The sequence below is a fragment of the Cebidichthys violaceus genome, unplaced genomic scaffold (assembly GCF_023349555.1).
Source record: "Cebidichthys violaceus isolate CVI_PGR_0920_01 unplaced genomic scaffold, fCebVio1.0.p SCAF_35, whole genome shotgun sequence".
Classification (NCBI taxonomy): domain Eukaryota; kingdom Metazoa; phylum Chordata; class Actinopteri; order Perciformes; family Stichaeidae; genus Cebidichthys; species Cebidichthys violaceus.
In genome coordinates, this window is record NW_027176539.1 from 2,454,112 (window position 1) to 2,466,811 (window position 12,700).

At 41.8% G+C, this 12,700-nt stretch overlaps 2 protein-coding genes across 2 annotated transcripts; both read right to left on the minus strand.

Moving 5' to 3' along the window:
• Positions 1-588: 588 nt before the first annotated feature.
• LOC137883807 (growth arrest and DNA damage-inducible protein GADD45 beta-like) lies at positions 589-2,275 on the minus strand. Its single transcript, XM_068725450.1, has 4 exons — positions 2,058-2,275; positions 1,760-1,861; positions 1,407-1,623; positions 589-1,289 (listed from the first exon to the last, which is right to left on the minus strand). Exons 1-4 carry the CDS (start codon positions 2,099-2,101, stop codon positions 1,176-1,178), a joined length of 477 nt encoding a protein of 158 aa, XP_068581551.1. The 5' UTR covers positions 2,102-2,275; the 3' UTR covers positions 589-1,175.
• A 6,747-nt stretch (positions 2,276-9,022) lies between these two features.
• Positions 9,023-12,343, minus strand: fam174c (family with sequence similarity 174 member C). The gene is made up of 3 exons (XM_068725456.1): positions 11,917-12,343; positions 10,603-10,725; positions 9,023-10,499 (listed from the first exon to the last, which is right to left on the minus strand). The coding sequence occupies exons 1-3, from the start codon at positions 12,198-12,200 to the stop codon at positions 10,496-10,498; spliced, it is 411 nt and encodes a 136-aa protein (XP_068581557.1). The 5' UTR covers positions 12,201-12,343; the 3' UTR covers positions 9,023-10,495.
• Between the last annotated feature and the right edge of the window lie 357 nt (positions 12,344-12,700).

Consider the following 12,700-nt stretch of genomic DNA (forward strand, 5'->3'; position numbering starts at 1 on the left):
TCATTAAAATGATTTAAAGTGAACACATTAATGCATCAATAATACAATAATAATTATTCTGCATTGTGAGTAACTTTGTTATATTTGTACTTTTACTGAAGTAACATTTTGAATGCAGGACTTGTATGATATTATTACTTCTTGTCCTAAAGTTTAAAGATGATGATCCAGTTTCTAACATTACAATATTAAATAAAACAGACTTAAGTTAGCAGATAGAAATAAAACAGTGAAGGACCGAGGACGGATCCCTGTGGTTCTCCAATGGGTTCTAACACACCGTAAGAAGCCATGAGACTAGATCTTCCTTCAGTGGAACCAATAGAACCAATAGAACAGATATATATATATATATATATATATATATATATATATATATATATATATATAAATATATTAGTTATTATAAGAACATTGTTTTTTGTTTCACACTCTGCCTTTCACCTTCCATCTTGTTTTAAACGTTTGTGACTCAGCTGCAGTCGTCACCGTGATGATGACTCTCACATACACACACACACACACACACACACACACACACACACACACACACGCACACACACACAAACCACTCAGAAATCAATAATGTCTCCTTCCATCATTTATTGATCGTCTTAAATAAACAGGTCATATATTAATACTCTGTTCCTTTAAATATTCAGTGTGGAACTCCATTGCGTCACTAATAACAGGGCATCATAAAAACATGTCGTCACACGTCCGGTTACGTCACGGACAGGTGAGCAGAAACACCTGCAGCTCAGGTAGTCCGGAGCGTCACGTGCAGCCCCTCAGTTCATTCACTTGTCGGTTCAGTAGTCACGTGACATCACAGCTGTTGTCACTCACGTGACATCACAGCTGTTTTCTGTGTCATTTAAAAAAAACGTCCCCGCTCTGCAGATCCAGGACCCGCAGAGTCCACCTGCACAGTCCTCCCGTCCTCTAACGGGAGGCCGTCCGGTACCGGTACCCCACGCGCCTCACGGCCAACTCAATGAACCACGTGGGCAGCAGCAGAAGACCCCGGTCAGGTCCGGTCCGGTCCGGTTCGCTCTCCACTCAAACGCCGTTACTCGTCTTCAGCAGAAGGACGCTCGGCCGTCTGGACTGTTTGCACTCGTTCTCACCGCTCCTGCAGCGGTCTGACTCGGTTCGGCTCGGCCCGTTTCGGCTCAGCGGTCCTGCATCTGCAGACACGGAACCCACTGGTTCCTGCAGCGGCTCTCCTCGCAGAAGCTGCTGATGTTCTGCAGGGCCGCAGACTGCAGCGGCTGCACCGGAGGGTTCTGCAACAGAGAAGAAGACGGTGAGGCTTCCGGTAACACGTCATGCATTCACTACTTCACATGTGTGATCAGTTAACTCTGAAGATCATCAGGTTCTGTTCTGGTTGGTGGACTTACAGTGACCAGGATGCAGTGCAGGTCCCGGGGCTCGTTCCCGTCCCCGGTGTCGTCCTCCAGCAGCGCGGACAGACGCCGGACCCCGGACACCCGCAGGATGTTGATGTCGTTGTCGCAGCAGAACGCCTGAAGCAGCGTGAAGTGGATCTGCAGCGCGATGTCGTCTTCATCCTCCTCATCGGTGGCGAGGACGCACAGGACCACGCTGTCCGGGTCTCTGCAGGAGGAGGGGGGGCAGACCGGGACCACGTCAGCGTCATTATGCTTCCTCATCATCATCATCATTAATATGAATATTATTATTATTATAGAATATGTGGTTCATGGTTCAAAGCTGCACAAATCAAACTTACACATTCATGAGTTTGGCGGACTCGTAGACCCCCACCGTGAGAGAGTCCTGCTTCTGAGCCGCGACCAGCAGCTCCTCCAGAGCCTGAGTCACCGTCTCCATCCTGCGGGGACAAGAGGCGGTTAGAAACGTGACCGAAACCCGCAGAGCGCGCACACCACGAGCGGCTCACGTCATTATTAATAAACTGAGAACACAGATGAACAGTCTAATGTGATCCAGGATCATGATCCGGTCCAAAGGGGTCATTCCACCGCGTGCCAGTGCGCTATTACGCACGGTTGCGCGTCAGGACTCACCTTTTCTCGGTGCTGTTGGAGCCGATGAACTCTTCCAGAGTCATGGTGAAGTAATCCACTAAATCCAGGGTCAGAAGAAAGTATCCACAGCGCGAGGAGGCTGCAGTTAAAATCCCGGAACAGAGTCCCAACGAGCGGTAATCCAGATCGGTACGGAGGTCCTGCAAAGTCCGGTAAAGCGGTTCAGAGTGAGGATCCGTCTGCCTCTGAAAGCTCACGCGCTCCGTTCTTTATTCTCTCTGCCCGCAGTGGGCGGCACCCCGCCCGGCTCCTCCGCACCTCATTGGTCCGCCGCTGTCAATAGATCCCCCGTACCCTGCGCTCATTGGCTGAGCGCGCAGCAGACGATGGTGATCCCACGTGGGTGGTTTCGGAGAATCCCCCGCTCCCTCCTCCTCCTCCTCCTCCTCCTCCTCCTCTCGTTTCTCGCACCCTCCAGGTTTGTTTACCGAGTTCCTCTCCGACTGGAGGAATTTACAGACCGGCCTCTCCTCTCCTTCTCTCCTTCTCTCCTCTCCTTCTCTCCTCTCCTTCTCTCTGCTTCTCCTGCAGGAGTAAAGCTGCATAATTCACCTGAATCACCGGACTTTGTCCACATCACCTCTAACCCCGCAAACCCCGCAGACCCCCCCCCCGTGTTACAGAGCACGAGCCCGGCCGCGTCGTGCAGCTCACAGAGACAGACAGACAGACAGACTGTCTCTGTATCTCTCTGTCTGAGACAGACAGACAGACAGACAGACAACAGGAGGATTCACAATAAAAGATGGAAAAATAAGCGCGTGGAGACTCACGAGGGGAAAGTCACGAGACAGTCTCACACGTTGGTTCTTTTTGATCTCACTGAACTGATGTTTAGTGTTTGGTTCATGCAGCTGCAGAACAGCTTAGACAGGACCAGGACCAGGACCAGGACCTGAAGTCTGAATCAACAGAACCACGCATCATAAAACAGAGTCATGATATAGAACATAAACTCGATACTATTGGATGCAACGTTTTTATTTGAATTAAAAGCAGCCCCCCACCGATCCGGACTGTCTGCAGAGTGAAACTGGGTCTCAGGTCTCAGACGCCCCCCCGCGGCCCCGCAGTGACACTGCAGCAGTGAAACCAGCAGGACATGTTGGGGCACGCTGAGACTCTGTGGATCCCCTAACTGGAGCTCATGTAGAGGGGGGGGGGTCCCGGGTCCCGGGTCCCGGGTCTCGGAGGGGGGCTGTTGCTGTGTGAGGACCTGATGGTCTCTGGGAAGGTTTCAGGGTCTGTTGAGGGGGTTTTGGGTGCGTTTAGGAGTTTTCCTCAGGAAGAGGTTCTGCAGGTCTTTCTAGACTCTGGTCTCGTGGGTCTTTAGCGGGTCTAGAGTCCTTCAGGGACTCTTAGAGTCTGTCTAAGGCTCCAGGGAGACTGTGGAGGACTCTAGTGGATCTTTCAGGGGTTTCCAGACACATGTTCAGTAAATCATATTAATATATTATATAAATATGAAGCTGATCAACTTTGATCTTCATTCTGATTTAAAGAGAAACATTTCACTAAATATGAAGAAGAAGAAGAAGAAGAAGAAGAAGAAGAAGCTTATGCTCATGAACTTTTATTATTTTACATGATTAATAAACTAGAGTGAAATTATGTTTCTGAAAATAGTTTCATATTTGTGAGTTGATGGGAGACTTTGAGGGTCTCTGTTGGTCTCTGGTGGTCTCTGGGGGGTTTATGTCTCTGACGTCATCTTCATTAATCAGTTCATTCAGATTTCATAATCTATAAAACAGGAAGTCTTCTGTTGAAGTTGAAGGTAAAATATGAATAAAATCCTCTTCAGGTGCTCTGCTGCCCCCTGCTGGTCTGATCCGGTTCTTACAGGATGTTAATACTTTATTATTGATTATTGAACTCTAAATGTTTTACATTGTGAAACGTCTGAACTTGTTTGTTTTCACAGTTTAATTTTAAAACTACAAAGAAACACTTTGAAACTATGTTAAAGGGTCAAAGAGTTCAAAAGGTAGTTTAAGGAGTTTTTAAAGAAATAAAGTTTAAGTTTAAAGAACTTTGAGATCAAATGATTAAAGCTTAAGAGAATCTTAATGTGTTAAATGAAAGTCTAAGAGGAGTTTATAAGAAACTATTTAAGTTGAAGAAGTTTTAAATGTACATTTGTATTTAAGGTGTTTTTAGTGTCTTGTGTTGAAGTTTAAAGGTCTTGAATATTAAACGTTGAGTTCTTAAATCATAAAACAAACATTATGAGAGTTCTTCATTTCTAACTTCATTGATTAGATTAAAAGTAATTTATTACATTTAGTCATTTGGGTCTTTTCACAATAAAAGCACATTATTGAGCCTTTTAAAAACAAATAAAAGAAGTTAAAGATCCTTTAATGTGACTCAAACTAAAGGTGTGAACGGTCACGTGATGAATGAAAATGAATGATGTTGATGATTATTGATCAGGCTCGTTAGCAGCCAATCACAGTGCTCATTGACAAGACGATCACATGACGTGGAGCTGCTGATGAGATCAGTGAACTGATCACATGACTCATTCATCCGTTCAGAAGAAGAAAATATACGTTTAACAGATTCATTAAGAAACAAGAAACTACAGAAAGCTCTAAAATAAAAACAAATGAATGAAATACAATATTCATAATATTTGATTTAAAATACTTCAAAAGTAAATTCCTCCTCTCCTCTCCCCTTGTCTCCTCTCCCCTTCTCTCCTCTCCTCTCCCTTCCCCTCCTGACACTAGTAGACTCAAGGTAGTATCACAGTGACACTAGTAAACTCACAGTAGTATTACAGTGACACTAGTGAACTCAAGGTAGTATCACAGTGACGCTAGTGAACTCACTGTAGTATTACAGTGACACTAGTGAACTCAAGGTAGTATTACAGTGACACTAGTGAACTCACGGTGGTATTACAGTGACACTAGTGAACTCAAGGTAGTATTACAGTGACACTAGTGGACTCACGGTGGTATTACAGTGACACTAGTGAACTCAAGGTAGTATTACAGTGACACTAGTGAACTCACGGTAGTACTACAGCGACACTAGTGAACTCACTGTGGTATCACAGTGACGCTAGTGAACTCACGGTAGTATTACAGTGACACTAGTGAACTCACGGTAGTACTACAGCGACACTAGTGAACTCACTGTGGTATCACAGTGACGCTAGTGAACTCACGGTAGTATTACAGTGACACTAGTGAACTCACGGTAGTACTACAGCGACACTAGTGAACTCACTGTGGTATCACAGTGACGCTAGTGAACTCACTGTAGTATTACAGCGACACTAGTGAACTCACTGTGGTATTACAGTGACGCTAGTGAACTCACAGTAGTATTACAGTGACACTAGTGAACTCACGGTGGTATTACAGTGACACTAGTAAACTCACGGTAGTATTACAGTGACACTAGTGAACTCAGGGTGGTATTACAGTGACACTAGTGAACTCAAGGTAGTATTACAGTGACACTAGTGGACTCACGGTGGTATTACAGTGACACTAGTGAACTCAAGGTAGTATTACAGTGACACTAGTGAACTCACGGTGGTATCACAGCGACGATAGTGAACTCACGGTAGTATTACAGCGATGCTAGTGAACTCACAGTGGTATTACAATGACACTAGTAGACTCACGGTAGTATTACAGCGATGCTAGTGAACTCACAGTGATATTACAGTTTAGTTTAGTTTTACATGTTTACTTTGATGTCAGTCTGTCTCTCACTGATGTGTATTTGTTGGTTTCAGGCTCAGCAGGGGTTCAAGTCCAACTCCAAAGACTGAGGTAAGAACTGAACACACTTGTACACACACACACACACACACACACACACACACACACACACACACACACACACACACATTTGTACTTTGAACTTTTATTCATACTCACATGAGTTTCCACAGCGTTTCATATAAAAGGTTAAAACAACAATAAAGTTAGTTTCACTTGTTTGTTAAAAGGATAGCTCCTCCTTTTTTATTGGTTAGTTCTCCTTAGCCAATGAAAACAGCTGTATGAGGTCATCATGATGATGTCATCACACTACAAACATACAGTCTGCATTATAACTGTCGGTGTGTCAAAGCTTTATCAGTCTGAAAGACACCATCCAGGTGCATTATGGGAAACGTAGGCCCCAGTGTGTAGGGACTAGAAGTCTGAGTTAGTGGAGGACTCCTCTATAGACGACTATCGGCTCACTCATGTATTTAATGTGTATTTTAACCCCAGCTGATCTACTCTATTTACATTGATCGATGATCACAATCCACGTTTCTTCTTCTTCTCATTCAGTGATTGAGAAGGAACATGAAAAATCTTCATTTTGATTTCACTTAAATAGAATCAGTTTATAATCAAAGCACAGGTCAGACTGATGAAGAACACAGAAGGTCTTTGAGTGACTCTCGTGTTTATTTGTTCTGCTTCAGAGCCAGAGAGCGTTATGAGACGAGACGCAGCTGAGAGGATCCTCTCTGTTTCACGAGTTCATTTATTTTGTATATTTAAGTTTAATTAGTTTTAGTTGAATGTTATCATGCAGAAACTGTTTGTGTTCAGAAGTTAAAGAGACGTTTGAATGTTTCCTCTTCATGTCGTTGTCTATGAACTCAGTTTAACATTTAAATGTTCACATAAATCACACAATGTGTTTCCTCTTCATGCTCAGAGGTTTGGTCGTATTCCAGACGCATAATTCAACTTTATTCTGACCCTCAGTCGTGTTAAACAGTCGTTTGATAAACGATGACTTTGTCCGTCTGAAGTCCAGCTGTGAGGAACACATTTCACCTGGAGACCCTGAAGGTCTCACAGCTTCCTCTTAGCAGGGCTCTTCAGCCCCTCTGTTGGCTCCCTGAGTCTACAATCACACTAATAAAAAAAAGTTTTAACAAACAAACGATCTCCGTCCATGCGGCGTTTCAGCATCGTTTTCGAGACGATCTCCGTCCAGACTACACCGCCTGAAAACGAATATCACGTGACTATTCACGTACACTGGGCACGCGGTGGGGCCGGTGTAAACAGGAAGTAGATTGGTTGCTTAAAGCCGCTAACCTGACTTCAGACGGCCGCTCCGTAGGTCTGATGACGCAGCTGACTGATCGCTACAATAACAGCTGTTTCCTCCGCAGACATGCAGACTTTAACTGAACAACAGCTGCTAATAAAGCCAACAAGGTCAGTAACGCGTGTAATCAGTCGTCCATGTTAAATTTAACCTGGTAGTCGATCGGTAATCACTGCTGTTGTTTGTGAATTTTCGGGTAAGGGTCACGTGATAGGGGCGTGACGAATCAGAGAAGGACACGTCGTGACTGCTAAGAACCAATCAAGTAGTGAACGTGGGTGTCTACGTCTCTACTGTGTCACTGAAAATCCAAAATGTTTTAATATTTCACATAGATGTCACATCCTATTACGTCGCTGTCAAGCGCCTTTCCCTTCCCTTCCTGGTTTCTTATTTTTTTGCATATTTGTTACACTTAAATGTTTCAGATCATCAAACAAATTTTAATATTAGACAAAGATAACCCGAGTAAATACAAAAGGCAGTTTTCAAATGATGATTTAATTTAATTTGGCCCTGTGTGAAAAAGTAATTGCCCCTTAAACCTGATAACTGGTTTTGTCACCCTTGGCGGCAACAATTGCAATCCAGCATTTGTGATAACTGACAATGAGTCTTTCATGTCACTGTGGAAGAATTTTGGCCCACTGTTATTTGCAGAATTGTTTTAATTCAGCCACATTGGATGGTTTTTGATCAGAAACGGCTTGTTGAAGGTCAGGCCACAGCATCTCAATCAGATTTAAGTCCAGACTTTGACTAGGCCACTCCAGAACCTTCATTTTGCTTTTTTTGAGCCATTCAGAGGTGGACTTGCTGGACTTGCTGGTGTGTTTCGGATCATTGTCCTGCTGCAGAACCAAAGTGTGCTTGAGTTTGAGGTCACAAACTGATGGCTCGACATTCTCTTTCAGGAGGTTCTGGTAGAGAGCAGAACTCATGGTTCCATCAATTATGGCAAGTCGTCCAGGTCCTGAAGCTGCAAAGCAGCCCCAGACCATCACACCACCACCACCACGTGTGACTGTTGCTATGATGTTGTTTTTATGAAATGCTGAGTCAGTTTTACTCCAGATGTAACGGGACCACACCTTCCAAAAAGTTCAACTTTTGTCTCTTCAGTCCACAGAATATTTGCCCAAAAGTCTCGGGGATCATCAAGATGTTTTTTGGTAAATGTGAGACGAGTCTTTGTGTTCTTTTTGCTCAGCAGTGTCTTTCTCCTCAGAACTGTCCCATGATGCTATTTGTGCTCAGTCTGTTTCTTATTGTTGAATCATGAACACTGATCTTAACTGAGGAGACTGAGGCCTGAAGTTCTTCACATGTTGTTCTGGGGTCTTTCTGGACTGATTCATGTCAGTTACTTTGTTTCTCATCTGTTCTTGAATTTCTTTACATGATGTGTTGCTTTTTGAGATCTTTCAGCCGACTTCACTTTGTCAGACAGGTTCTATTTAAGTGACTTCTTGATTCAACAGGTCTGGCAGTAATCAGGCCTGGGTGTGGATCGTGAAATTGAACTCAGCTTTCCAAAAAAATCACATTTGATTCATGATTTATCAAAGGGGGGGCAATTACTTTTTCACACAGGGCCAAGTAGGTTTGGATAGCTTTACTCCCTTAATAAAAGAAATCATCATTTGAAAACTGCATTTTGTATTTACTCTGGTTATCTTTGTCTAATTTTAAAATTTGTTTGATGATCTGAAACATTTAAGTGTAACAAATATGCAAAACAATAAGAAACCAGGAAGGGGGCAAATACTTTTTCACAGCACTGTATATATTTATTTATATATATATATTTGTTTATATATATTTATTTATATATTTGCATAAAAACACAATTCAAATGATAAAGAAATAAAAGATTGTATTTTTATTGATGAATAAATTTCCTCATTATTATTAATGATGTATAATAATGTGTTTAGAGCTTGTGTTATGAAGTTAAACATCATAATTCATCTCTAATATCTGTTTTATATTTGTGTGTAAACAGTTTGTTTTGACTTCATGTTTCGATTCAAACCACTGAAACGTCACAGGAGTTGAAGTCGGTTCATATTTTCAAACTATTTCCTGAAATCAAAGTAGAAATAATTCTGATTGTTAGTTTGTCGTCTTTAACTCACGAGGTGTTCAGATTGTCTCTTTATGGCTCTCAACATGGCGTCAGTGAGCCGGTTATAACCCGAGTCTGTTTCTAACGGAAATAATACGACATGAAAAACACATCAAATATATATATATATATATATATATATATATATAAATACTTTGTTTATTTTCAAACACTTTTACTTTTCTACCAAAACTTCTTTCTGCAAAACTTAAAACCAAAGATTCACCGTAAAATCAAACCATCTCAGTGTTCTGTACGATAGTATGATATTAATATGAATCTTCTGATGATAAAGAACGTTCTGGTTCATTCAAAGTCCACAGATCTGATCTCCTCTCTGAATAAAGACTCTTCATCGAGAGACGACGACAAGCAGCGCTGGAAGTACATCAAAGTACATCAAAGTACATCGGAATACTTCGGGACCTTAGGACCGATCAGCTGCTGTTACTTCATGTTGTGAATCTCATGTGATTCGTCTTTCACGTTTAAACTCCTGAAATGTCAATCATCTTTATTTCAGACGTTTTCTTTTTGTTCGTCTCTTAAATCGTGTTTTTAGATTTCAGGTTTTTCTTCTTCTTGTAAAAAAAACATTTATGGAATTTATTCATCGATGATCAGACGCACAAATCCAACCAATCAACGATGAGCAGGAAGTGCTTCCTTTGTGTTGAGAAGATTCACTCTTCTTCTTCCTCATCATCTTCATCGATGTAGAAATGAGACTAGAACACGTGAAGAAGAAGAAGAAGAAGAAGAAGAAGAAGAGTTCCTACATGAAGCCCAGCTCTTTTCCTCATATTCTCACTTTGGTGCTTTATTGCTGGATGACATCATCACGTGATGACATCATCACTGGTCTACATGGAACGTGATGAACCAGAACCAGAACCAGGTCCAGACCTCAGCTGGTCTGGAGTCAGTTTGCAGACGTTAAAGCACAGAACAAGACAAGAAGAAGAAGAATTCATTGAAACAATAACAACAATAACAATAATAATAATGATAATGATAATAATGATAATGATAAACCGTCTCTTCTATCTCTAACACCACCTCAACAAACATAAAGAGAATCCTGATCCTGGTCCTCGAGCAGCTTTGGCATTAATCAATAACTCTTTGGTCCTCGTCTTCATCGATCCATCACCATCATCACGTGACCGTGAACACACCGTCTGATTGGTCCGCTGACGACGACTCATCTGAACAGAGAGACGACAGATCAATAAGTTCTGATGACATCACTAGCATTGATTATGTGACCAGCTGTTGTTGTTGTTGTTGTTGTTGTTGTTGTTGTCTGACCTGCGGAGGCTGTGAGCTTCGTACAGCGTGTCGTCCTCCTCGCTCTCCACCGCCTCCATCTCCACCGAGTCGTCGTAGTTTGACAGCAGACCGTACTTCTTCTTGTGGGCCGGTCGCTTCAGACTGTCAACAAAACCAGAGATTTATAGAAGGAGTCTGGAGACAGGAAGTGGAGCTGAGACAGACAGACAGACAGACAGACAGACAGACGTATATCTGCAGGAAGGAGAAGCTGTGATTGAAATATGAAAGTTGGTCTCATGATCAAAAGGTTAGTTTAGTACTAAACAAACCTTTTGATCGATTCTTTCAGAAACACAACTGATGATTCGTTTAGTGAAACAGATCAAATAGAAACTGAATGTTGTAAAGTCTCCTAAAGTTCATTCATCATGTTTCTCACATCTGTCTTTGACTTCTACAGATGTGAATGTAGTTTAGTGCAACATCAGTTATTCTAAAGGTTCATCAGTAATACAACTGTAGTTCTAGTTTATAGTTCTGTAGTTCTATAGTTTATAGTTCTGTAGTTTATAGTTCTGTAGTTCTGTAGTTTTATAGTTCTGTAGTTCTATAGTTTATAGTTCTGTAGTTCTAATGGTCTGTAGTTCTGTAGTTCTATAAGTCTGTAGTTCTATCTTTTATAGTTCTATAGTTTATAGTTCTGTAGTTCTATAGTTTATAGTTCTGTAGTTCTATAGGTCTGTAGTTCTATAGTTTATAGGTCTGTAGTTCTATGGGTCTGTAGTTCTATAGTTTATAGTTCTGTAGTTCTATAGGTCTGTAGTTCTGTAGGTATGTAGTTCTATAGTTTATAGGTCTGTAGTTCTATAGGTCTGTAGTTCTATAGTCTATAGGTCTGTAGTTCTATAGGTCTGTAGTTCTATAGGTCTGTAGTGTAGTCTGTAGTCTATGATTTAAGGTTTGTCTCGAATCAACATTTCTATACCGCATTATTATAGTATATATATCAATATATATTATTATTCTATAATGTATTATTGTAGTATATAAATATAAATATATATATATATATATAATGTGAAATATAAACGATAGAAACTAAATAAACGAGTAACAGTAAGTATTCCGTTCGTGTCTGCACGTCACTGATAGTTCGCCGATCACGTAATACATTACATATTATATATATTATATACATTTTACATATTATTTTATATATATTACATATGTATATATTATAGTATATATATTTTATATATATATATATATATATATATATATATATATATATATATATATATATATGTTCTGAACTCGTCCGCTGTGACGCGGTCCAGCTGTCTGTCTCACCGCACGGCCCGGATGAGGAAGTAGAGGAGCCCGATGGCGGTGACGCCGATGAGGACGTACAGGGCCCTCTGGATCATCGAGCTGTCCACGTCGAGGCCGCCCAACATCTTCCCGCCGCGTGTGGAGTTCAGCCCGCTGGAGTTCGTCGTCACCACCGGTCGTGGTCCCGCGGTTCCGGTGGTTTCGGGTCCGGTCCCGGTAGGTCCGGGTCCGTTCCCAGCAGCCTCTTCGGCGGTCACGAGCAGCCAGCCGACCGGAACCAGAAGCGTCGCGATAAAAGTCATGTTTTTATTTAACACGAAGAAGAAGAAGAAGAAGAAGAAGAAGAAGAAGAAACTATGGCAGGAGAGTTTCCGCGTTACTTCTTCAGATCCACGTCGCGTGAACTGAACTCTTGTTGATATAAAGTCAAAACTAGGAAGTTCACGTCGAACTACTGCTGACGTCACACGAATATGTTAGGTGTTGTTATTTTCCCTCAGTTTGACTCGCAGGAGTGGCAAGTAGTTCCCGCCAACCAATCACACAACGGTGCCAGACACCTGCAAGTCTAAACCCAGGGTTCACTTCACAGGCACCTTCACGTTAGTAAGTAAACAATGTACAAACAACTCTGAAATAGTTCTGATGCAGCAATAAAGAACTCCTTTTAATACCTGCTTTAGATTGAAGGGACAGTTTAGAGTATTAATATTCATCTTTACGTCACGAGCTGAGTGAATGAGAGAGTGTAGAAGATACACAACTAGGAGGATATTAGTACTACTCCTATGTATGTAGGATG